Source organism: Emydura macquarii, unplaced genomic scaffold, assembly GCF_026122565.2.
Source record: "Emydura macquarii macquarii isolate MOO-44397 ecotype Brisbane River unplaced genomic scaffold, CSIRO-AGI_Emac_v2 contig_1119, whole genome shotgun sequence".
Classification (NCBI taxonomy): domain Eukaryota; kingdom Metazoa; phylum Chordata; order Testudines; family Chelidae; genus Emydura; species Emydura macquarii.
In genome coordinates, this window is record NW_027131256.1 from 10,708,008 (window position 1) to 10,734,913 (window position 26,906).

The 26,906-nt window shown below is 39.6% G+C and overlaps 2 protein-coding genes across 5 annotated transcripts in view; both read left to right on the top strand.

Moving 5' to 3' along the window:
* ADGRG7 (adhesion G protein-coupled receptor G7) overlaps nucleotides 1-2,356 on the top strand; it is a 49,516-nt gene extending 47,160 nt beyond the window's left edge. Inside the window, exon 16 of the mRNA XM_067546383.1 lies at nucleotides 1,560-2,356. Within this exon, the coding sequence (XP_067402484.1) occupies nucleotides 1,560-1,844 (285 nt within the window). The 3' untranslated portion in view covers nucleotides 1,845-2,356. The remainder of the gene's footprint in view (nucleotides 1-1,559) is intronic.
* A 1,828-nt stretch (nucleotides 2,357-4,184) lies between these two features.
* Nucleotides 4,185-26,906, top strand: part of TFG (trafficking from ER to golgi regulator) — a 33,918-nt gene continuing 11,196 nt past the window's right edge. For 3 of the 4 annotated variants that reach the window (XM_067546155.1, XM_067546158.1, XM_067546159.1), the window contains exons 1-6: nucleotides 4,332-4,509; nucleotides 7,663-7,791; nucleotides 10,067-10,275; nucleotides 21,281-21,364; nucleotides 23,168-23,314; nucleotides 24,311-24,478. In XM_067546155.1, the coding sequence (XP_067402256.1) occupies nucleotides 10,092-10,275; nucleotides 21,281-21,364; nucleotides 23,168-23,314; nucleotides 24,311-24,478 (583 nt within the window). In that variant the 5' untranslated portion in view covers nucleotides 4,332-4,509; nucleotides 7,663-7,791; nucleotides 10,067-10,091. The other variant, XM_067546156.1, reaches the window with a different exon arrangement.

Below are 26,906 nucleotides of genomic sequence, written 5' to 3' on the forward strand. Positions count from 1 at the left end.
ACCATATATTTTTTCCCCAGTCAAGAAGGAATTTATAAGAGCACATATGTATTCAAATCCCACTGAGAGAGAGCCAAGCTCAAGGAAACCAATGGAGTCAAAAACACATATGATCACATTTTGAACATCTGCACAATCTACTGCAAGCTGTTTCTCATTTTGATGACTCCTATGGGAGAGGCTTACTTTGTGGCCAGAGCTTGGAAGTTCCACTACTTCCTCCCCTTCACCCCCCCATCTGACTCCTGAAAAGCACACAACAGTCTGCAGAAATTGTTAATTAAAATTTCTCCCATCTGATTAGTTTCTAAGCATGAAAAAAATGTGTTTTGAAATAATTAAAAACAAAACACCCCTTTCTACTGGAGTTTTTAGTTTTTAAAACATGCAGTCAGCTGTCTAGCCTATCAGTTTCAATGGCTCTGCTGTTTGTGAGAACAGTTTCCTTGAAAGCAACTATTGATTGTATGGCAGATTTATATTATTATATTATTCCTATCATTTGTATTACAGTAGTGGCTAGGGAAGCCAATCATGGATCAACGTCCCATTGCGATAGACACTGCACAAACAAATAACGAGACTATCCTTGCACTGAAGATCTTACAATCTAAGGCCAGGTCTACACTAGAAACTTTGGTTGGTATAGTAATGTTAGCTAGGAATCTGAGGTTTTTTGCAATATTTCTATACCAGCAAAAGCCCTATTGTACCAGCAAAAACATGCTTTTGTCAGTATAGCTTATTTTGTTCAGGGAACTAGTATAAGCTCTATTGGCAAAAGCACTTTTTTGCTGGTATAAGCTGTCTACATGAGGAGGGTTTTCCAATAGTACTATACCAGGAAAGCTTTTAAATGTAGACTTGTCCTAAGTAAAAATGATTGAAAGTAAAGTGACTGAGTTGACATAACCCAGAGGGACACATCCCCAAGATGTGATTTGTTTTTGACAATGGCTTAAAGTTTTAAAGTCCTGTCTAACTCCAGTTTTAATCAATAACTGATGCAGATTGTCCTAGTTGGTGCCTTCCCATGTTGTAGCATTGCAAGGAGACGCTCTTTTACCTATAATATTGGGTCTTATAACTCATACTTAAGCAGGCCTGACATTCCATCCATTCTTATACATACTAGCCAATACAATCCAGCATGCTAAGTGATGAGAATATTGCATGGAACAGGGAACAATTACCCTGTATTTCTAGACATTAACATTATGGTTAATAATTATAGTGGTTAGGGGACTAGTCTAGGACTTTGGAGACTCAGGTTCAGTTCCCTGTTCTGCCACAGACTTCTTGTATGAGCAAGTCACTTGAGCTCTGTGTGCCTCTCTTCCCCATCTGTAAAACTGAGATAACGGTACTTCCCTACATCACAGGGATGTTGTGAGGATAAATATATCAAAGATAGTGAAATGCTTTAAGGTCTACTGATGAAAAGTGCTGTATAAGAAATAGATATTATTTATTATTCTTGCAATTATTCTTCAAGTCACATCAGAAAGACCTTGGTCAATTTTACTGTTATTAATGCTGAGCTTTCATTTAACCCACAGGGACTTCAGATCTGTATTCTGTACACTTTCACATCACCATTCTTCAAGAAAAAGGTTACTGAGATATTTTCCAGTGTCTCATTGCCAGAGATACCAATTTCCCTGCATTCAAAGACTTACTATCTTTTAAAATTCCGTTCTAAAAAAGATACATCTGGGACCTTCAAACTATCTGAGATCTTTACAGAGGAAACCTCCTTATCCAGCAATGACCACACCTCTATGAAGGCGGAGCCCACCATCACTGCTAGCAGGAAGGTGGGGAGGGGCACCGAAACTGCCTAGGCAAGGTAATTGTCCACATTGTACTATCATGCATACACTTCCTATGGACAAAACAATTTAATTTTCTGTACATCTGTTTCCCCAACTGTAAAAGGACGTCCTTAATAGTCAGCATTGTAAATCCCTTTGATATCATTGGAAGAAGGATGCTCTATACAGCAGATTAATGTTACTATTATTATTATTGGGGAAAATGTTTGGTTTAACGAAAGTTGTGTAAAGCACACTCATACAGTGGTAATCGGTTTTTATGATGAGTAAAACAATGTCTCTCAATCTTTGTTAAAATTTATTTCATTTTTGGACAAAAACATATTTATTTTATAAAATGACATCAGATAATTTTTGTATTGTACATTTGAGATTAGATTATTTAAATACAGAAATAATTTTCCTGTCTTTATAGACCCCAAAAATGAACAACATAAAACCCCAAAATAATTTATATCATTCCTTCTGTTAGAGGTATGACTTTGGTTTTGTTCCATACTGGACACATTGTAGCTAGACACCTCCAGTGTTTGAATAAAGTATTGCTACAATCTGTATTGAACTTTGTGGACCCTCCTTACACTAGCCCAATAACTATTTTCAACTTGCCTTGAAGGAGGGCAGGGAGTCTATTTTTTTTTAAACCAAAGTTTACTCTTTTAAAAAATCTTTTCTTAGCAACGTGTGTTTAAGAGCAATAGTTCAACTCTTATCTACACGTGGAACACAGTGATCTTTCTAATGGTGCTGAACTTTGATATCCCCTACAAAGTGGACATTAAAGAGGTGAAGTTTCCTGCTGGTAACTAACGGGAAGTGCTGCGTGCATAAAAGCCAGTTTTGGGGGAAGGGTGAATTACCTGATCAAAGATAAGAAAAATGAGGGAGGGAAAGAGGAGAGCCTGAGTAGAAGAGAGCTAGTGTGTGTCTGTCTGGTGGTGGTGAATAATGCAAGAGGTGTGACCTATGTTTGGTATTGGAAATCTATATTTTCTAACTATTTTTCAGGGGTAGCCTCCTGCACTAATCCTCTTCTCTTATTAAGTAACATTTAGAATTGAAAATCTATAGCAAATTCCGTTTTTTTTTTCTTTTTCTACTTCCTTCCCATTTCAGTGACCTGCAGTCCCAGTGCCTCCCTACTGCTACCAGGGTTTTGCTATTAGACCTGGCCAGCTCTCAGCAGGAGCTACACCTAAAACTTAGGACAACCTAGTTACACAGCTCGGGGCTGTGAAAAATTTCACACACTTTGCGCTGTTAAGTCAACCTAAATCCCACTGTAGATGCAGCTAGGTTGACAGAAAATTTTTTCCGTTGACCTAGCTAATGCCTCTCAAGGGGGTGTATTTACTATAGCAACAGAAAAAAAACTGCTGCTGTAGCAAGTGCCTGCTCCATGGCACTAGAGTCACATACCATGGCAGGTGCAGCAGAACTGGGGAGGTGGCCTAGTGCCGCTGCAATGGAAATATTATGGGAGCTCTGTCCAATGTGAACTTGTGCATGCTGGAGTGGGCTGCGGGGAGGCAAGCGCAGGTACAGACCTTTCGGCCTCTCCTTCTAGGCAGGCCACACATTTGGTTTTAAGCCAGAGTCCTACTTTTGTAATGATTGTTCCCTGTCAAATAGGAAGATAAAACTGGGTGTGGTTTTGTCTGGTATCAGATGGTGCACACAATGGAGAACATGCTCTGCCTGCTGCTGGAGTGACCTTGCACACACCGTGCATGCAGGTCACACTTGCGGGGTGGATCACACACCATTCCTGGAACGTCTGGTATTCCAGGAATGAACAAGTGGCCGCCCTATCTCCTTCCCAACCTGGGGCTGCCTCCGCCCTCCCCCCTGTAAGCAGTTTCTTTGTGACATGTTTGTACAGCGCCCAGCACCGAGGCTCCACAGTGCAATGGGGCACCTACCCTTGCTAGGCTGGGGGTAGGGCCATGCTACACCGCCCCTGTGGCTGCTGGGACTAGGCCACCTGCCCCTACCCAGTCCCTTGTCTGGCTGCGTGGTGCTGACTGCCCGCCCCGTGCCCGCTCGCTGTTCTGCTCCTGGAGCCAGTCGAGCTGAGCGTGAGGCGCCAGCAACATCCACTCAGCACAAGAAAGAACGCTCGACGACGCATGCGTGACCTGGCGTTGCTCTTCCTCGCAATACGTGCCGCAGCACTGACTGGACTCCGTGGACGTGGCCGGCTCGGGGTTGGTATGTCTAATGCCACTGTCACCACCAGGCATGCGCACTGGTGCCGCCTGCAGCCGTCGCCGCCCCGCCCGCGGCTCTACTGGCGCATGCGTACAGCTAAGGCCGGCTCCGCCGTGAATGGGACCGTGCTAGATCATTGACTGTGCGCACGCGCGGCCTCTTCCCTGGGGGCGGGGGGAGGACGGGGCCGTCTTTTCTCCGGCTGGCGCGGTTCATCGGCGTTTCGCTCCCTCCCTCCCTCAGTGCGCGAGCTGGCGTCAGCCTCGGTGCGTACAGGGTGAGTGAGTGCGCCTGCGCGACGGCCCGGCTGCGGTGGCACCAGCCGATTCTAGCCTCCCCCTCCTCTGTCCCCAGCCTAGTGAGTCTCCGATTGCTGCTGCCACGTACGGGCGGCGGCGTCGGGATCGGGCCGGCCGGAGCCGCGGCCTTCACCCGCCGCCGCACTGCCTGAGGAGAGGCCAGAGTAAGTGGGCGGGAGCGGGGCCTCGTCGGCGAGAGCCGGCGGCGACCCGGGCTGAATGCGCGGGCGGGGGTGGGGGGACCTGGCTCGGGCCCCTCCCCATGGGGGGCGGGGCGGGGGGAGAGACCCCTGACAAATATCCCCCCAAATAGCCTGGGCTCCGTTCCCCCCATCCTGAGGAGACGGGGAGGGGGACGAGTGTTACCGCCAACCCCGTCCCCCCCGGACGAGGGAGGCTAAGACCCCCCCAACCCCCCCAAGCAGGCCCGAAATACACAATTCCTGATTAACGCCAGGAGCGGACTCTCGTTTTGTGGCCTAAGCGTGCCGCTGTGCTCCCGTGTGGCCTGAGTCACTCTGCATTCCGCTCATTCAGAATAAAGCACTCCTGGGCCTGGTTTACACCTAAAAATTGGTTCGACCCAGTTACTTCACTCAGGGTTGCAAAAAAAGTTGCCCTCCTCCCCCGGGTGACACAGGTCACCCTAATCCCCACTGTAGCGGGCGGCTGTGTCTCTCTCAGAAAGGTGGATTAACGATATCAACAGAAAAATCCTTGTCCATTGATGTAGGAAACATCTATGCTCTGGTGCTTTTGTGGCACAGCTGCAGTGCCATAACTGTGCCACTGTCGTGTGGACATAACTCTGTAATATAAATGTCCATATATATAGTTAATAAGGAATGACTAATCTTCTTTTCCCTCCCTCCCACCCAACCTTACTCTGGGTTAAATTTCATATATAGAAAAGCCCATATTCATTTTGCTCTGCTACTGCCATGCTTTATCTTCTTGTTGGAGAGACTTTCCCCCTGAACTAAAGAGTGATTTATTTATCTTTTAAAGCTTTGTTTAGCAGAGTTCCCTTGCTCCTAGCTCTGCTCTTGTTATATGATCCTGCAGCCAAGTCAAAGGATTATGACATTGGTTTATTGCGATAGAAATGATTGTGAGGTCACAAATTTAGCGTGGGTTTAACTACCAGATGCAAACAGAAGATGAGCTATCAGGGAGGGAGAATTCTTTAAAAACACACCTTGAGTCATTAACAAATATGATAAGAAATTATGGAGAAATAACAGATTTTTGGTGAAAAATTACCTTATTCAAATGTGATGATTTTATCATCTTATTTAGAATGTTTGAATTCTTAAGACAAAGCAGAGATAACAGTTTATCGCTAACAGAAGCATATCAGCATTTCTTCATTGGAAAGCTGTTTCAAAGGAAGTCTGAGATTCAGCTACATCATAGACACACTGAAGAAAACACAGTATCTGAATGCTGTACATATCAGCAATAAAATACCTTGCATCATTTTCTGTAACAATTAAACAGATGTAATCATCAGGATCTTACTTTTAAAACCTGTATAATTACTTCATGCAGGGTGGAGAACAGTTGGACAAAAGTGCAATTAGAAGCTTTTTTTTGCTGTCTTTTTGCTTGAGGCACATGAAGTGGATTTCCATGAGTAATCTTAGCAAATAAGCTAAAGTGCTTATGTAAGCATGTTACAATAGTTGTATGTATAGTACAGTGTATGCAGGGTGCACTCCATGTATCTGGATGCCATTTTTAGCCCTGGAGTGTCTAACAAAATCCATGCCTGTAGAAATTGGCCAATTGTAGGATTCAAGGCTATAGAGTCTATTCTTATGGTTGCTTTTAAGGTAAAAGTGTGATTCTCATCCCAGAGGTGTGAGTGTGAGTGTGAGAATATTAGGCAGGCCTAGGGTGACCAGATGTCCCGATTGTATAGGGACAGTCCTGATATTCGGGGCTTTTTCGTATATAGATGCCTATTATCCTCCACCCCTTGTCCCGATTTTTCAGATTCACTATCTAGTCACCCTAGCAGGCCACACATTTGGTTTTAAACCAGACAGTCCTGCTTTTGCATTGTTTGTTCCCTGTCAAATACTGTGGCAAAACTGTTTTTATATATATAGATATATATAAAAAATAAAGTTTAAAAAACAAAAATTGATTTAAAAAAAGTTAATTTGATAGTTTGATAATTTAATACTTTTATAGTTCTTGCTTCCACTTCCTAGTTTGGAACATGAGCCATTGTTGCTGCTCTAACATAATGAAGGAGCATTTTCAGAGCAGCATGAGGGCTAGACAACTGGAGTCCCTACTACAAAGCTAAATGGAATGTGTGGAGTGACACTACCCTGCCCACACCCTTTTCTCCTCTGTACAAAGAAGCCAGCATTGACTGACTAATAGGGCTAGGATTTGCAATCCCTCTGGCTGGCTCCTTGTGTGTCTAGATAGAGACAGCCAGGGAGGTGAGAGTTAAGGCTGCGGACAATTGTCTTCAGCTTCAGTTAGGGGAGTGAACACAATGTCTCATTACCCTTTCCTTGTCACAGTAGCAGAAATCATTTACCCTTCAACCTTTTCTAGCAGCAGTACCATGGAGCTTTCAGTAGCTTTATTCCACCCCTGTAACAGTTGCATTTTTGTAGAAGGGGAATTGTAAATCTGTCGTTTAGGGAAGGAGCCCATGAGCAGGGCTAGCTGCAGTAAGTCTACCATAAGGGAATAAAGGTCTCCTGGTAGTGGGACCAGGAAGGCATTAATCTTTTGCCAACCTTTCTCTTTTTCCGTTAGTTCCTTTTTATGAAGAGCAATCTGCCTTTCAGTGGCAATGGATCTCTGGCCGTGATTGCCCTATGTTTCTTCCTGTCCAATTTGGTTCTTTTTCCTGTGGAAAAGTGACATTAGCATTTCTCTGCTCAGAGAATCCCTGTCATGGTGCTGCCCTGAGGATGTCCACTTGTCAGAGCTGCTTCAGCCTCAAATCAGGAAGCTGAGACCATAGCTATAATATTGCAAAATGAATCTAGAATTTAAACTTAATGTTTTAAAGCCTATTTTGGGATGTTGAGAAGATGGTTTCCAAAACAGATGATTAAACAGTGTATGTGTATTTTGGGTGATGATCCCTTGGCTGATAGCAATTGTCAAGCAAAATTCTGAAATCTGGTAAAATGTTATGAGTGAACTACAATTTTCACGGTTACTCAGCGTTTATATAAGAAATTGTTAAAGTACATTCTCTTTCTTCCCTGTAATATGCCAAATTGCATAATATGAAAAGCATGTAGCTGCAGTGAAGAACCTTTCTTGGTTTTCTGATGCAGATTCCATGCCCTATCTACAATCTATCACTGATCAGCATTGCTTCTGGCATTGCATGGCGGGACATCTGAACGCCATCTGGAAGTGAAGTGGGGAACCGTATCAACAGTCCAGCAAATCTGCAAGACAAGGTAATTATTATAATAAAAAGATATTGGTGGCAAGAAAGTAAAGTAAGATCTAGAGATGATATGGATGATATGTCATAAAAACAGTTTTCATAATACTTCTTTCCAGTAACTCATCACATCTTACAAGCTCTGGAGCCTAAATTCCTCTGTCTAAAAAACATGAACAACGCCATAGCTGTAGTACAAACTTCACTACGCTGCTCAGCCAGTATGTCACAAATCTGATCTGGAAGGGTACTCTTTGTGCAGTGAAGAGGGCTGTATAATATAGTGGCTCACTCTCTGACTGTCCACTTCCTGTTCCCTTTTCTGAACTATCAAAAAAGTGACTCTTATAATCTAGCTGCTTGTCTTTCTTTTCTTTGGAAGCCGCCATATGGTAAGCACACAGTCAAAAAAACCCAACTACTGCCTTTTATATAGGAAACCCAATTAGATTCAGATGAAATCACAAAAGAATGGAAGTCCTGAGTTAAATCTTTAACACTCCAACTTGTGTTATAGCATTGCAGTATATTCTGGTTTCTTATCAAAACATGGGGCTAAATATGTGGAGAAACATCAAGATGTAACATTTAAGGTATTCGAAAAACTTTTATTGTTCTGTGAAGCTGAAAGAGATGTTCTCAACTTGAAAATTTTTTAAATTGATCAACTTAAGCAAGTTCCTGATAAATACCCTTTAAACAGTATGTCCCCTTTTTTTTTTTTAAAGTGTGTATCTGTTCCCCTGCATGTACTATAAATGATTTTTCAAAGGAAATTGGGAAGGTTAAAAAAAACCGCAAGTATGCTCCCTTTCTTCAGTGCACCCTCCTGTCTGCCTATCTCTTTGGCAGCGGTGCTTTTGAAGTGTAAGCCTTCCTGACTTCTGAACCTTCACAGGTCTCCTCTGAAGGTATCAGGATAATGAAGAAATCCTTCTTATTTTGTCCCACTCCAGCACCTTCTGTTCTCTGGCACTGTACAAGGATCTGGAGAGAAAAGAACAGAGTTCCAAAGGCCTCTTTCCCAGGCTTCCTTTGCGCCCCTATCTGGAGAAACCTTATTCTGTACAGTGGTGTAATGAAATATTTTTTGGCAAACAAAACCTTTCCTACTATGTACATTTTTTTTAGTTAACATTTCTTGCTGAGGATTTGATTGATGTTTTTCTGAAATTTGGTGTTTCAGGCAAAGTAGCAATTTTCAAACTGTAATTTTTATAGAAATTAAAAAAAAAAAATTAACTGAAGTGTTAAAGTCCAGACTTTCATCAAAGTTACAACTTCTGATTTGGAGAATGCTTTCTTAATATAGGAATAGTTATAATCTTCAAAACTTCGTAAGAAAGCTCTCTAGATTTATTTAACTCCTCAACAAATTTGGGAATGGCTGAAAACAAAACTGAAATTTAAAAATAGCTTAAATGAGTTATTTTTTGCTTATTTAAAAAGCCCCTTTGTGAAAAATAGGTTTGATGTAGTTTTCTCTTTATTGGTTGCATCCTAAAATGTGACACATGCATTAGGGATCAGACTAGTGGTTTTGCAGTAAAGCCTAAGTGTGATCTAGCCACTTTTAATGAAAATAGTGTTTAGTTGACTCCTTTCCTCTTTTTCCCTTGCATCCAGAGTGACATGTCCCAATTTGATTCTCCTACCAAACTTTCATTCTGCCAAACCTCCTTAACCCTCCAAAACAATAACAAGCATTGTGGCTTTGCGTTTTATTTGCATTATTTGTGGCTGTTTGATACCATATTTTTGGTTCCCACAGAAATAGCTAGAGAGATGATCACATGCCTTTTTTATTTATCAAGGCAAAGTGCTTTTGCAATGTTACATGTACTACTTAGCTTCCATGATCTGTCAAATGCAAGCCCTAAATTATTTTACCTGAAAATATATCTGTTTGAAGGCACACATTATAACATGGTAAAAGCTAAATTTTGAACAAAAGTAATTATTTCCTAAACTTCACAGGCAGTAAAAAGACTATATTTCATCTCAGAACTTTAAAATTTGGCTTAAAGCAGAGAGAGAATTGATTTTAAAAATATCTGATTTTGTAAAGCTCCATTTTCGTTTGAACATTTGTGAAATGGTTGATAAATTAACAATTAAGAGAATATAGTTTTGCATAGATGTGCCCAAGAAACCTGCTCTAGAGCACATTTTCACAATAGCATTTCTGAAATCCCAAAAGCTACAGAACGGTGTATTGTATAGGACTGTGGTGGTTGTAAAACAAATCATTTTCTAAAAGATGTTGTGTAAATGTTTTTTGTTAATAGGTCTATAGGAGATCCGGAGTCCACCATGAACGGACAACTGGATTTAAGTGGGAAGCTGATTATTAAAGCTCAGCTAGGGGAGGATATTAGGAGAATTCCTATTCATAATGAGGACATCACCTACGATGAGCTAGTGCTGATGATGCAGAGAGTTTTCAGAGGAAAACTTCTGAGCAATGATGAAGTCACAATAAAATATAAAGATGAAGGTAGGGTTTTCTTGTTAATGGTATTGATTAGATACAATTTATGTGAGACTGCTATAAAATTCACCTTTTGAAAATTGCTTCTGGATATTCCTGTTCTTTGGAACAATCTCATAATATAGAGTTTATATATCCCATCTATAAAAGCTTTGTCTGTTGAGGCTATATTGACGCATCTTCTCATGTACCTGAAAGATTAGCGGGAGGTTAGAAAAAGATGCGTGGCTCCAACTTCCCTTAGTCTCTTCTTTGTTACAGCAAGGTGCTGATATTGATACAATATTTGTGCTGTCTACACATCTGACCATTTTCCTGTCATCAGAGCTGAGGATAATTAGAGGAAAAATCAGCATTGACTCAATCTGGCCTTTTGTGTAGGGATAATGTTAGATTTCTCTGTGGCAGCTGCCTTTTGTTGGAAGAAAACCTTGTGGCCTTTCAAAAACAGTTCCAACAACTTTGAAAATGGATACCTTTCTGAGGTTTCAAGGTCACATGGCATTTTCTGCCTTTGTTGCTATGCAAACAAACACGTTTATATATTAGAATTCTGGGGCATTAGCTAAACGTGAATTCCTCCACAGGAAAAGGGGCCACATCCTATAAAAAATAAGGAAATTCTCTGGACCGTTCCAGGGAAAAACTTAAGAGGAATTCCATTACTTCCTAAGGACTTACTTATTAGCAGTAATGGAACTGAAGTTTCCAGTTTAGGTTAGTGTGCCTCTCAGTAGTATTTCACTGAACATGGTTGTTGGAATTCATGGGAAGAGAGGTTACACAATTAAAATATATTTAACATACCCCCAAAATATCTCCTACATGGGTGCTCAACAAGTATAGCCTAAAAAATGAAAGTCTGATACATCAGTATTCAATAAATCGTGTATTTTGTGTCGGGGGGGGGAACAACTGTATAGCACTGATCTTGAGTGCAGGATTGATAGTAAACTTACTTTTAATATTGTGTGTTGAGATGAACCACCTGCAGGCACCTTTCATCAGTGAATTATTTAGTTGTGGAGATGTTTGTTGCTAAGCTACTCCTCTGAAGATAATTTCAGTTTCCAATAATGTGACAACAGCATCATGCAATGAAACAGTTGTTCTTGATTTAGGCTAGAACCATTTTTAAAGGGGTCTAAATGAAGACAGTGATGGTATATGCAGGGAAAATACTTCTTTTCAAAATGAAATTCACATGTGAAAAATCCTTGCTTCTTTTTGCCTTTTCCACTGCATACATTGTTTACATTTTATACACTCCCCTTTTTGAGATGTTGAACCAGTGGGGGCAGTAACTGCCACGTTGATGTAGTGGGATGTTGGAGGGGAAGATATCTTCCAGGTGCATTGCTTTCAGGTTTTGCACATGCTGTCATGGCCACACAGGTGGAAGCACTACAAAAAAGAGGGGTGAAAACCAAGTAAAAGTGGATAACGTTAGTATATTCTGTTTTGCTCACGTGAAAAGTCTTTTTTTCTCTCACAACTAATTAACTCTTCTCCTACATTCACCAATTAATGAATCATAACAGCCCTTCCCAATTAATAAATTCTGGGCTGTTGCTCTTAAAGACACCATTTTCTGTTTTTAAAATTATTGATAGAAATGTTTTTTGATAGAAATGTATTTTTTTGTGAATGAAGTGTGAATGTAGTGTGAATGCAGTGTTTTGTTTTATCCATTTTATCTCTGTGGGTGGCAGGAGGTGTTGGGGTCCTGCTATTGGATGGGAGGCCCAAGGGGGAGTTACAGAGAGAGCCCCACTACAGTGCAGTGCTGCAGTGCTCATTCTGCAGCGACTCCATCCCATAGGCCTGGCTCCCTGTTCTGGGTGTCACCTTGCATATGGGATCGTAGTTGTGACAGAGGGAGGGGCAGCTAGGCCAAGTTTGAGTGAGTAGTGCTGTGACCCTGTGTGTCACGTTGTGAAGCCTGGAGCAGGGAGCTGCATTCAGCCCTGCTGCAGCCCTCACTGTGGAGTGAGTTTTTAATTTCATTTTGCGGGGTTTTTTTTTTTTTTTTTTTTGTATTTGCAAAAAACATGGGTTGCTAGTTACTGATAACCCAGAACCATATGATGTTGCATTCATATGGATCAGTGTACTAATGAGCAAGGCCCAGTAGGGGATACTAGTGGGGGTCAAGTGATGGATCACTGAATCAAACTAGAGAACAGAGTGGGTTACTCCTCAAGTATCTTTAATGGAGGGAAAGGAAAACTGTTGTACGGTGGACTCCTTCATTGTGCCTCATGTGGCTTGAGATGATGCCCTGCCTCAGTTTCCCTCTTAAACCTTTTTAGTTCATAGCCCTCTGGGGTTCTGAGAGTTCAGATAATAACTACTCTTTGTGTTTTGCAGGAACCAGGAGTTTACAGCCCTCTTCCCTGGCTGGGTCACAATTCAGATTCCTGCTTCTGGGGGTAGTAGGGCATCACCCTCTTCTTGGAGCTCGGTTACAACTCAAACAACCTCTTCCCCCGGCATCAGGAATCCACAGTGCCAGCTCACAGCGTGTTTAGAATAAAAACACTTTCCCTTCTTGGATCAGGAATCCAGTGCACTCTTGGGTTGGGTTAGCATATTAAACAGTTTCTCCTTCTTTTGACTGGATTAGAGTACAAGCAGTTCATTCCCTGGATCAGGAGTTTATAGCCCTCCTCTTGGGGCTGGGCTAGAGGACAGAGTCTTTCTCATCTGGGATCAGGAGTCCTCAGCCCTCTTTCCCTGTTCATTGCAGTTTGCTGAGAGAGAGGGAAGGCCTGACCTGCCCTACCCTACCCTATCCTGCATGGGTCCTTGTCCCAGCCTTTAAAGAGAGAGTGGCGTGGGTTTTCCCTAACTTCTAATTCCCTTGTACTGCTTCCTTTCTTCTTGCTCTGGGTTTGGGTACTTTCTCATGCAGTCAGCAGTAAAACACTGAATTTCTAAAAATTATAGATGGTTGGCTAACACACAAGGTTTTGCACCCAACATGAGGAAACTCTATTTTGGACCTCATGACAGATAAAAATGAATTAATCACTGTGCTAGAAGTGATTGACCTGATCACATTCAATATAGGCAAACAGAGGACAGTCCCAATCAGTAATAGATAAACTTGGTACTTTAAAAAGGTTAATTTTCCAAAGCTGAGGAAAATTATGAGAGAAATTGACTGGGAGGAAAAAATTAGATAGAAAAATGTGAATGAAAACTGGGTGTTCTCAAGGAAGAATTTATTAGATGGCCCAAATCCTACAATTTGGCAAAAAGCCCATCTAGATTCAGTGGTGAAGTGAAGGCAGAAATTGGAAGTAGCAATCAGTATAAATTAGTATTTATGAAGTGTAGAAAATTGATAAGGGAAGCTAAAGACATCAGGGGGCAATCCATGATTGGCAGGACTAAGGACAATAAGTATATTAGGAAAAAAGAAATTCTAGCTGTTGTATAGGTCCCAGAAAGGGCAGAAGTACTGAGAAATATTTTTGCTGCTTTTTGGAAAGAAACAAGATGATGTATTCATATAAATAAGGATGAAATACTTTCCAGTCCATTAGTTATTTAAGAGGGTGTTAGATAATATCTGCTAGGGATAAACATTTTTAAATCAGTGGAGCTCCATAACACACTCCCATGAGTAGTAAAAGAGTTTTCTGAGATCATTTCTGGCCCGCTGATGTTAATTTTTAATAAATCTTGGAATACTGTGGCAATTGCAGAAGACTGGAAGAGTGCTAATGTTATGCCGGTATTAAAAAAGGGCAAGCAGTATGACCCAGGTAACTATAGGTTGGGTAACCTCAGCTAAGCGTGGGGCAAAATGATGGAGAAACTGATATGGGATTCAATTAGTAAAGAATTAAAGATTAGGAATATGATTAATGCCAGTCTGCATGGTTTTATGGAATATAAATCTTGTCAAAGAAACATAATTTTTATTCTTTGAGATTACTTTTATCAGTGAAACATGTAACTGCAGTAGATGGAATATACTTAGAATTTTGTAAGGTGTTCGACAATACCACACAACACTCTTTTTTAAAAAAAAAATCACTATCTGATATCAATAAAGCACATGACAAATAGATTAGGAACTGGCTAGCTGACATCTATATAAAAGGAATGGTCAGTGGGGAATTATCATTGAGTGGAGTTGTTTCAAGTGGGGTCCTGTAGGGATTGGTAGTAGGCCCACCTGTAGTTCAGCACTTTTATAATGACCTGGGAGTAAATGTGAAATCACTGCTGATAAAATTTGTTTTTTAAATGAGCAACTGAACGTGAGCTGCCAGTGTTTGGCAAAAAGAGCTAATGTGATACTTGGATGTATAAACAGCAGAGGTAGTGACTAGGAGTAGTGAACTGATGTTTTAAAAAAAACTCTGTGGCATCAGTGAGACACATACTGGAATGCTACTTGCCTTTCTGCTTTTCATGTTTTAAAAAGGATGTTGGAAAATAGGAGATGATACAGAAAGGGGCCATTCAGGTAATGTAGAAAATGCCATATAGTAAGGGATTCAGAGCTCAGTCTGTTTTAGTTTATTAAAAAAGAGGATGACACTCTGACTATGGTGTATAAGTATTTTCATTGAGAAGAAAATACTGGGTACTCAGGGGCCTTTTAATCTAGCACAGAAAGGCATAACAAGAACTAATGGCTGGAAGCTGAAGCCAGACAAACTCATACTAAAGTATGTCTACACTGACGGTGGCAAAGTCGCCGCCATCAGATCGACTTATCTGGATCGACTGAGCAGTCAGTGTAGAACTGCTCAATTGATCAGGAAACTGATGTACTAAAACCACTTTCTCTGTGTAGCTTGCATAACTCCTGTCGATTGCTGCCGAATCTCCGGGTAAACGTAGACCAAGCCTTAGAAATTAATCACCTTCACGGTTAAAACTTTGTGCCTAACCACTGGAAGAAACTACCAAGGGAAGTGGTTTATTCTCAGTCTCTTGATGTCTTCAAATCAAGATTGGATGCCTTTGTGGAAGATATGCTTTAGCCAAATACTAGTTATTGAGCTTCATACAGAGTTATCTGGGTGAAATTTAATGGCCTATGATATACAGGATATCAGACTACATCATTTAATGGTCCCTTCTGGCATTAGAATCTTTGAATCTATGAATAAATAAAAAAGATTTCTGGCCTCTTTCCTATTTCCTCTGTTAATGTTATCAGGCCCTTAATGAATTCTGGGTTCATTCCTACCCTAACAAAAACTGGGTTTTCCCTATCTCTTTTCAGGGCCCACCTGGAACTTCTTCCCTCATTGGCCTTACAGCTCTGTTACTTTTCCTCCCTCCCATCCAGAAAAAGCAAAAGTAGCACCAGCCTCTCTGCCCCTCCCTCTCTACTCTTCTCCAGGAAAGGAGCAAGGACTTGGAAGCTGTTCAGAAACCTGCCTCATTCCCTCCTCTTCTTGTTAATGAAACAGTGGCACTTGGGCCTCACTGCCCCTTTCTTGCTCACTCCTCTTGACTCATTGTCCATAATGCCTACCAGTTCTGACAGAACAGACAAGTGGAATTTTTAATCCCTGTAAACATGTATTTACCCAATAGATGATAATGGCTATCTAGCAAAGGAGCTATTCCACACGCAAATGTTTTGAATAACCACGTGCGAATGATTTTATCAAACATTCATTGAATGTTATAAAATATGTTCACTTGTGAGGCTGGAACACTCTGGCAGGAGAGAGGGGAACATAACTTGGCTTGAATATGAATTTTAATCTTTGCAATGTTCTTTTGCCTTTATCCCACAGTAAATCTTTCAGACTGTATCCTTGATCTGTTTATTGTGACATCTTTCTAAAAATATCCATTTTGTATCTGGGTTGAATAATGGGAGATACTTGACTAAGCAAAATCTTTACCATCCAATCTCCTCATTCATGCAAACCATCTGTATAGCTTGATATGTTTAAAAGTTATTCATGTGATAAAATGAGAGGAATTTAGAATTCATGCCCACTAGTACATTTCTGCCTTCACTGTGGAGAGAACACTGGGAGGAGATTGTAGATTTTTTTCATAGATCTCCAATCAAATATGGCTTCTCTTACACTCTTGTCTTGTGCGGTGTTTGTATGCTGGCAGTAGTGAAATGGGCTAGAATCCTTCTTTGAAGCACAGGATGCTGAAGAGATAAGTGCTCACTGGAAATCTGATTGTGCAGTTCTTTCAGAACTAGGGTGGGGAGGATGACCCAACACGAGCAGGAATCCTTAGTAATCTACATCCTTTAAAAATGGGACAGCTTCTTATGGTAAGAGATCAATTGAGATTTTTTTTCCTTTCAGTTTAACTTTTGAAAATTACTGTGTTATTCTGTTATGTTTATATTTTCTTAATTATGTCTTCTTTCATACATGGGTGTTGTCTTTTCTCCTTACCTCCCTCTGTTCCTGATGCCGCTATGTCTTTACAGTAAACTCCTGTGTGTTTCCCCAAGTGACTTTTTGTTGTACGGAGTAAACCATAATACTTTTGTGGTGGAAATCTTATTCTTTCTGTGCACAGAAGACAGTGCCATAGAGGGTGGTGTCCTTTGACACTGAGTAAACAATCAGATGGAGTAGAAGAAAATGACCAGTTCAAGGGAGACTCGTTGTATTTTCCTTAGGACTGTCAACTCCTCTCATGGCCAGTTGTGAATCTTCTAGTGACATCAGAAGGTAGCCTCTAGTCCCCCTCCACACATACCCAGTGGCACACAGTATGTTTGGGATCTCATAGAGCATCCTTTCTTTACATCCTGCCAGAAATATGTGGGGTATCTTTGGGCTAATGGTAGAATATTAAAATCTTTGGCAGCCCTCCAACAGCAGTCGGGAAAATAAGAATGAAAGCCTTTGGAGACCAAATATAAGGTAATTATCAAAAATTAATGGTTTTGGGAAAATATCAAAACAAGTTGGTCTGATATTCAGTCACTTTTTTTAGAAAGTGGTCACAGATCTGAAGGCTGAAAAGGCTATAATCTTATATTTTGTTATATTGGAAATTTTATTTTGCCAGATAAGTTCTCAATGTATTGGGGATAATGTCTTATTTCATAAAGTGGAGGAAGTAACTAGATGGACAGCTGTTGTTATAGACTTGATTCTGACTAACAGGGAGGAATTGGCTGTGAATCTGAAGGTGGAAGACAATCTGGCTAGAAGTGATAATGGAACGATAGATTTCCTGATTCCTAAGGAAAGAAAGGAGTGAGAGCAGCAGAATAAGGACAGTGGATTTCAAAAAAATCTAAAGTTCACCGTTCTTGTTCTGCTGCTTGCTCTTCTTCCTTTCCTTAGAATCATGAAATCTGTTGGTCCAGGATTACTTCTAGCCAGATTTCCTTCCACCTTCAGATTTTCAACCAATTCCTCCCTTTTACGCAGAATCCAGTCTATAATGGCTGTCCAACTGGTTGAAAGACTTACTCGGAGTAATTCTCAATGGCTTGCTGTCAAATTGGGAAGCCATATCTAGTGGGATCCTACAGGGGTCAGTTATGGGTCTGGTAATATTCCATGTTTTCATGAATGACTTGGATAATGGAATGGAGAGAGTGCTTATAAAATTTGTGGATGACACCGAACTAGGAAAGGTTGCAAGCACTTTGGAGGACAGGATTAGAATTCAAAATGACGGTGGCAAATTAGAAAATTGGTCTGAAATCAACAAGATGATGAAGACAAGTGCAAAGTACTATGCTTAGGAAAGAAAAATCAAATACAAAACTACAAAATGGGGAATAACTGTCTAGTTTGTGGTACTTTTGAAAAGTTTCTGGGTTTAAAGTTGATCGCAAAATGAATGAGTCATCAGTGTGATGAAGTTGGAGAAAAGGTTGACATCATTCTGGGATGTATTAACAGGAGTGCTCTATCTAAGACACGACAAGTAATTGTCCCACCCTGCTTTCACTGGTTGAGGCCTCAACTGGAGTATTTTGTCTAATTCTGAGCACCACACTTTAGGAAGGATGTAGATAAACTGGTGAGAGTCCAGAGGAGAGCAGCAAAAATGCTAAAAGGTTTAGAAAAAGAAGGTTTTATGAGGACAGAAGGACCTGGGGTAGCCCATTTCACTATTGCTTTTAGCCTTGAGACGAGAAGACAGGGGGGAACCTGATAAATTGTCAGATACGTTAAGGGTTGTTATACGGATGACCGTGATCAATCGTTCTCTATTGTGCTGTGTAGGACAAGAGATAATGGGCTTAATCTGCAGCAAGGGAGATTTAGATCAGATATTAGAAGCTGTCGAACTATAATGATAGTTAGGATTCCAAGGCAGGCTGTGGAACCCCATCATTGGAGTTTTTAAGAACAGGTTGGACAAACATCTGTTGGGGATGGCGTTCTTGTTCCTGCCTCAACACAGAGGGCTGGGTTTAATGACCTGTCAAGCTCCCTTCCTTCCAGCCCTACGTTTCTTTGATTTTATGACACTAGTTAGTACTGTATTACCTTTTTGGTAAGAAGATGGTTCAACTAGAAATTTAAATATTCAAACTTTCACTTTTCAAGCTTTTTTTCCAGCTTGCAATCACATCTTTACTCAGAGTATATATCAAAATGTTAATGATGTTTAGGATTATTATTTTCACCCTTAATTGTTGGCCATTCCTAGTCGTTCTATAAAAAATACCTGAATTTTTAGAAACAGTATCCAAAAATGTAGAGTAGGGTATTCGTGTATATATACACTAACGGCTCCAAATGAGATCTTTGTGGAGGAAGCATGATTAGGAGAGGGGATTTGGGAGTCAGGGCAGCATTCTATTACCAGCTCTAACTTACTCTGTAACCCTAAATATGTCACTCAGCCTCTCAATATCCTCATCTGGAAACAGATCGTGTGAGGCTTAATTAGTACTTGCAAAACACTTCAAGATCTTTGGATGAAAAACAGTTTATAATTACAAATTATTTCCTTCCTTTCAGAAAGCAGGGAGTGCACGGTCATCTTGAAAGTTATTTTGTTTGTTTTTGCTGAATAATCTGAATTTTATTAAAATGTTTCTTTAAAATGTGACCGCTCTTCTGATTTCTTTAATTTATTTAGTTTCATAAATGTCTTTGCTTGCTGTGAGTGTTACTTGTTTAGCCAATTACCCTAAGTATTGGATTAGTTATCTAATAGGGAGAAGTATGTTTCATGCCCCATCTGTGAGTGGAAGAAGATACTGATGTGTGATGTCTTGGGGCAGGCTATAATTCCTAAGGTGTTAATCTGAGGTGTTGTGTCCTCACATCCTTATGGGTGTTAATAAGAGTTTAAAGTACTCAGCATTTGATAAGGTTGTCCAAAAGTTTGAGATCTCAGGATTATTCTTGTAGTTGTGAAGGCAAATATCAGGAAATGCATTGAGATCCTCCATGTTGAAATAAATGATTGGGAGGGTAAGGCTTTACAGAAATCTTCTGGGTTTAGAGATGTCAGATGTTGTTCTGAGTGCCATGATCCTTTCAAATCTTCCCATTACTTTATTGATGAGATGCCTGGAATGTTAATCATGCATTTCCTCAGGCTCTTGATCTTCAGCCTTTTGAAAGTCAGTGTAATAGTGCCTTCTGTTAATGATGCTGCTCTGAGGTGATCAGCTCTACGCTCTGATGCTCAGAGAATGCAGTTTCTTATATTATTTACACCTGTCTAATTCTCACTTACGACATTTTGTTTTTGCAATAAACAGAATTTGGTTTGGTTTACCTAGTCTCTGGTTATTGAGATTAAGGATTTTCTGCCTCAGAAAAGGATCATGATAGACCTGTGTACTTTTAATGCAGTTCTGGAGCATGGTTTTGAGCCTTTTGAAATGGACATGTAGTAATTGTACCAGGTGGCAGTAATCATTTTGGGTTATATAGACCTTGTGAATCACTAGCTCTTACTCATCCACCCTCTGTGCAAACATTTACAAGGATAGGTTGATTGTATGTGGAATTTAAAATCCTTCTAAAAGTATGGTGTCTGAGTTCCACCTTAGTTAGTTAGTTCTGCCAGTTTCTCTTCCTTTTCCTTCATGCATATCTTGTTAATTTCCTTATGTATTGCCTATAAAACTTCTTTGTTTATGGAATAAACAAAGCTCATTTGAATATCCTTCTAGAGTGGATTATTCCACAAATATAAGTTGTCACTGGCTTGAACATGCTAAAATTAGTGTGAGATTTAAAATAACAAACAAACCACAGAGCTTACCTCAGTGAGCAGTTCCCAAACTGTGGGTCATGGCAATCCTAAGCATGCAGAGGAGGCCATTTTGTAAAATGGCGTCCTACACACAGCATGACCTCACACGCACCATATGCATGAGGTCACGTGGCAAGGAGGATGCTATTTTGCCCTACAAACCGCCGCCCTCCATGCAGCATGACCTCACACACACTGTATGTGTAAAACAAAATGGCATCTTCCTTGCGACGTGACCTTGCATGTACAGTGCGTATGAGGTCACACTGCAGGGAGGACACCATTTTAAAACTGCATCTTCCATGTTGTCTGGGGTAGTGGGAAACAACACATCTGAAAATGGGGTCATGCAGAGAAAATGTTTGGGAACTGCTGTCTTAGTGAATTCTTAAATGCTTCTCTCTGATTAATATCCCTCAATAGTCTCATAATTTGGATGGAAGGAATATTTTTTCTAATATGATTTAAATTATAAATTCTTTCGTCCTGTCATTCAGACTTATGGAAGGATGAGGTTATTTTTAAAAAATGCTTCATGTATTCGTATTTGTGCATTTTAAGCTTTTATGTTAGCCCATAATTGTTTCAGTTGGGTAGCATGTTTGTAATGTTACATGTAACTAGCTATTTCAAGTTGCTTTAAAACCATGGTTAACAAATTGTTTATAGTTATAGAAGGTAAACATCTTACTCTGAACAGGCATTTGAATTCTAGATGGGTATTGGGCCTTTTTGTGTTACTGTTCAATATTTTTATTCACTAATATTAATTAGTTAAATATTTTAAACTATTTTTTAAAATTCTTTACAGATGGAGATCTTATAACAATTTTTGATAGCTCAGATCTTTCCTTTGCAATTCAATGCAGTAGGATACTTAAACTGACGTTGTTTGGTAAGTAGAGATGTTTTTGCAATCATTTGACTTTTTATTTTTAAAATTCAGGCAGTAGACTCCCTTCTTTGGACACACGAGCCCTCCCTTATCATTCTATATGCTGGTGACTTTTTTCCTTCCATGAAGACTGTTTATAATTAAAAGGATGGCATACATTTAAAAATTGCATTGCTGCCTCAAATATCTTTCCTTACTGTTACAAGAGACATCTGATCTTACAGAAACTATAGGTTAGAAGGAGAAATAGTTTTGCAGCTTTATTTAATTCATTTGACAGAGCATTGTGTATAAGGAATGTCATTGTTTTTTCCCATACCGCCACTCACTTTCCCTGGATTGTGTCCGTCTTCCACACAGCAACATGGGAGAAAGAAGCATTTAAAATCAGATAATATGGTTATAAAACAAATAAAAAGGGGATTTAGACAGATATAATACAAAAAATTTTAAACTCATTTTCTTATTAAAAAATTGAATAGATTTCAATTTGACAGTGTTCCTTTAAGGAGCGGCTTTTGAGCCAAACACCGCTATTCAGGCAATTACTAGGCTGATATATAGCGCTCATGTAGTAGTAAGCACCCGTCTATGAAGAGATGTAATGAGTCCTTTGTGCACTACTGTGGTGCTGGCTTTGTGCATTCTGTCCTTTTATTAATTTTATTGTAGAGCACAAAGCAGATATCTTTTCCAGTTTGATTTGTGATAATTGTGTTGTGCTATGCACACGGCTCAGGAATTATAGTGGGAAGTGAATTGAGCGCACAGGGCAGCCACTCTGATGCTGGCAGTGCATATATATATATATATATATACTCTGATGCTGGCAGTTCCCTCCACTTCCACTGTTAATAGGCCTTCTCCAATGATGGTTTAGGCTTAAATTAAGAGGTAAAACTGTGAGACTGGCAAGCATATGTAAGAAGTTTTTGTGTCCAGAAGGTATGTATACACAGGAATAAAAGACCTGCAGCATGGCTGTGGCTGGCTTGGGTCAGTTGACTCAGGCTCATGAGGCTTGGACTGCAGGGCTACAAATTGCTCTGTAGATGTTCAGGCTTGGGCTGGAGCCCTTCATCCTTGCAGGGTCCCAGGGCTCAGGCTCCAGTCCAAACCTGAACGTGTATGCAGCAACTGTTCAGCCTCGGAGTGTGAGCCTGAGTCAGCTGAGCTGGGCATGCCGTGGCTTTTTTATCTCTGTGTAGACATACCGTAAGTGGATGGAAAAACATAAGATCATTGTGGTGGAAGATATTTTTTGTTCAAAAAGTACATTTTAAAGATTGTGTTAACAAACCATTTCATACATGCAGGTTCTTGCACAGACATTAGCATATGTTAGTTTTCATTTCTTAAACTATTCCTGACTATTTTAAGGGACATTGCCAACTTAAACACATGACTAAACATTTTTTAACCTGCTGTTGACAATTAACACTTAAATTGCTGCAACTTAAAGATTAGAAAAAATTGGTAAGTGAAACAGAGTGAATTCTGGGTTGACCTAAGCATATTGCAGGCTGGTGCATGCAGACTTCTCCATACAACTCTAGTAATGTGCAAAATTGGGTTGTGGTAAACGTGCATTATTGACCAGCATAAAATCATAGTTTGTTTTCATTCATGACCTACAGTACACTTGATTTTTAAACTCCCCTCCACAAAAGAGAGACTGAGATGCTCTTTTTTTATGCTTCACATCTAGGAATACTACTGTGTAAGAAAGTTGTTTAACCTGTGTCTGCACAAATAAATATTACCACATTCCCTCAGAGTTCATTTCTTTGATTTGTTTCATAGTTAATGGGCAGCCAAGACCTCTAGAATCCAATCAGGTGAAATATCTCCGTCGAGAGCTGATTGAGCTTCGCAACAAAGTGAATCGTTTGTTGGATTGTTTGGAACCACCTGTTGAACCAGGGCTTTCCACCAGCCTGCCTGAAAATGGTAGGTTGGGTGTTTCTATTGTCAAGAATTTCCTGAGTCAAATTGTGCTCTTCCATACAGCAAGAAAAGGGAGTCTTGCCTACTAATTCACTCAGTCTGTATAGACTGATCATCAGTTACTGTTCTAGAAACTTAAATTGCTAGTGCTCTTAAGGCTACTTATTAACTGTGCCTGGCTTAAAGTCTTTTAACTAGTAGGGGTATTGTACCAAGTTAAGAAACATTAACTGTTTGTTTCCTAATTGGTTACTTTGAAGATGTCAAGTATTATCTTTCAAAGCACTCTTACAAATATTATTTAGCTCCTCTAAATTCTCCTGTGAGTTAGGTAAGTAGTGATATACTTATTTTACAGATGAGCGGAGTGGGAGGAATAGACACTGGAAAGATGGAATAAAATAATGGACACAATATCGACAAAACATTTAATATAGGGAATGCTCCTGACTGCTTTCCCGCTCTGTTGGCCAGCTTGGGGATTCTGTGGTGGCTGTCCCATGGTGGGACAATTTAGAAAAGCAGGCACTTGCTGCCTTAGCAGACATTTGCTGCCTGTAGTGGGGGTAGAAGTCATGGGATCTCAGTTTATTATTTATATTACTGTACAGCCTAGGAGCCCTGGTCATGAACCAGGACCGCACTATGCTCGGCGCTGTACAAACAGAACAAAAAGATGGGCTCTGCCCCAAAGAGCATACAGTTTAAATAATTTTGTATACTATGATCTGCTTCAGAAGTGAGTTAAGGCTGAACCAATTCCTACTGATCTCTGTAATGGGTATGTAGATAAGCTTCATACTTCATTTATTCTGACATAAATTTACAAACTGTGTGTGCAATTTTTAAAATTTACTATTCAAGTTATATATATGGGCAGCTATGGAACATTTCTCTTCGCTGTTGCCTTGGCACAGAATGGTATTTCAAATTGATAAGCCTTTTCAAGAATTTTTAACTGGTGTATGTAACAGAAATGTATCTCTTGGTGTGTTCTAGATGCTGTGGAAGGTAGTGAAGAAAAACTTGCTGCTACTGACTCTTCTGTCAAGCCATCTACTCAAGTTATAGCAGCAAGTATGTCTGCTTTTGATCCATTAAAAAATCAAGATGAAATCAACAAAAATGTCATGTCAGCATTTGGGCTGACAGATGATCAGGTGTCAGGTAAGGATATATATTTTATTGAAAATAAAGCAAAACAGATTTTCATTGTTGGCAGTTAAAACTTGAGTCTTGTATGAAATAAAGACGTCATAGTATGAATGTGTTAGGTTGCTATTTCCATTCAATACTTTTTACAGAGTTCCATAATATGGTAGTTTTAAACTGCCTTAATTGAACTGGCTTACAGGTTCTGATGGAATATATGTAACAAATTTATATTGCACCATTTTAGTTATGTGGAGAGCAAAAATAGCTTACAATTCTTCAAACTAAAACAAAAGATTTACTGTTAATGGAAAGTTTTTAGGCTAATTTAAATGCTGGAATAAGTGAGCACAACTCTATTTAAATCCAAGGATATACATGTCAGAAATGAGTTTTGCCTTTAGTTTAAGGGCTTCTTAAGGGTTTCTGATGTTACTCAAATGAGAGATTTAAACACACACAAAAAACCCTTCACCTTTTTTCTTGGTAAGCTTTCATCTTCTGCTTTCATTTATTGTGAGCTTCGAGTCAATTTCACTTTCAGAGTTTCAAGCATTTACACAAAAATGCAATGTTAGAGTTGCAAATATAGGTCAGAAATTTACAAACAAATTAACCAACCACCTGCCCATTACTGTTTTAAATAAATATTTCTAAAGATTAATTTTGATTGCCACTAGCACTAAATTTAATTGAAAGGATGTAACAAAAGAAGCCATTATTTGTCAGTTTATTTGCTAAGTGTCATTGTTAATCATAGCATTGTTACTCAATTGTTAAGTCTTATGGCAATGGTACCTTCAGAACTAGTACAGCATCAATGCAAAAGTAGGACAGTACTAAATACTGACTACACTTGACCATCCGCTTCTTCAGACATGTCAGATATAAAGGTGTTGAGCCAGTGTATATCTTCATTCTTAAAAAGGAGAGCTTGGATGTATCTCGTGAACTGGCTTTGTATGAATAACTGAAGACATTAACTTCTTTACATTAGTATAACTAGATAAGAACTTCAGGTAACTCTTTAGAGTTGCTTTTCTATCATTTGATAAAGGTGATACTAGAGCATTACAAAGCCTTAATTGTAATATTACAGTGCAGCTTTGCAAACTTCTACTTGCCTGGTGTGCAACTCTTTTTGATTAAACATCTTTTCTAGAACAGGAGCCCCTGATTCATAATTAGGTTTGGGAGGATTTTATTGATAGATTCACAGAAACCAATAAAAAAATTAGATAGGCAAAGTAAGAAAAATGAGGTTTGAGAACTTAGAGTTGAAATCCAGTGATTTAGACTTTTTGAATTAGGCTTCTTACAAATGGACTAGAGAATGAATAGTTTAAAAAATGATTTGTTGATTTAAGGATATTTTATTTTGTATATTTTGACATGTGACAATGACAATTTGTGATTTAATGGTTTATCAAGTTTTAACTTTTTGAAGCTCGGTGTCTCCTGTCATTTTATTGTCTGACCCTCCTGTAATTTCATGTAGCTGTGAAAATTTAAATAGGTAGAAATCTTAAAGCTTAAAAATAAATGTTGATATCAGTTGAAATTATATATAAACAAAATTCTGCCAGCTTATTGATAATGTGCTATGTTAGAACAACGTACAACATTTTTTATTAAAGTAGGCATAGAAAGAATACTATATTCTGGAAAAAAGAATATGCAGTCTTATTTGTAAGTCTGCTGTACTTTGGCTCTCAAATCTTTATGAACTTTCTGTATAATATAAATCACTTTAAAGTTACAAGTTATCTCTCGAGCAGCGTTGTGAGCTGGGTAGATATTCTATAGGATGGGTTCTTAGTGTTACCATAAAAATATTCATTTAAAAATACTTTATTAGTCACATTGGAACAAATGTTGACATTACATTTGAATGGTCTTCGCTTCCCTGGCAACTATACAAAAGCAAGATATCTCGAGCATTGCCAGCAGATCAAGGGAAGTGATTATTCTCCTCTATTCGGCACTGGTGGGGCCTTATTTGAAGTACTGTGTCCAGTTTTGGGCCCACTACTACAGAAAGGATGTGGACAAATTGGAGAGAGTCCAGCGGAGGGCAACGAAAATGATTAAGGGGCCTGGAGCACGTGACTTATGAGGAGAAGACTAGGGGCACTAGGCTTGGTTAGTCTGCAGAAGAGGAGAATGAGGAGGGATTTGATAGCAGCCTTTAACTGTCTGAAAGGGGGTTCCAGGGAGGATGGAGCTAGGCTGTTTTCAGTGGTGGTAGATGACAGAACTAGGAGCAATGGTTGCAGTGGGGGAGGTCTAGGTTGGATATTAGGAAAAACTTTTTTACTAGGAGGGTTGTGAAGCACTGGAATGGGTGAGGTGGTGGAATCTCCATCCTTAGAGGTTTTTAAAGTGTGGCTTGACAAAGCCCTGGCTGGGTTGATTTAGTTGGGGTTGGTCCTCCTTTGAGCAG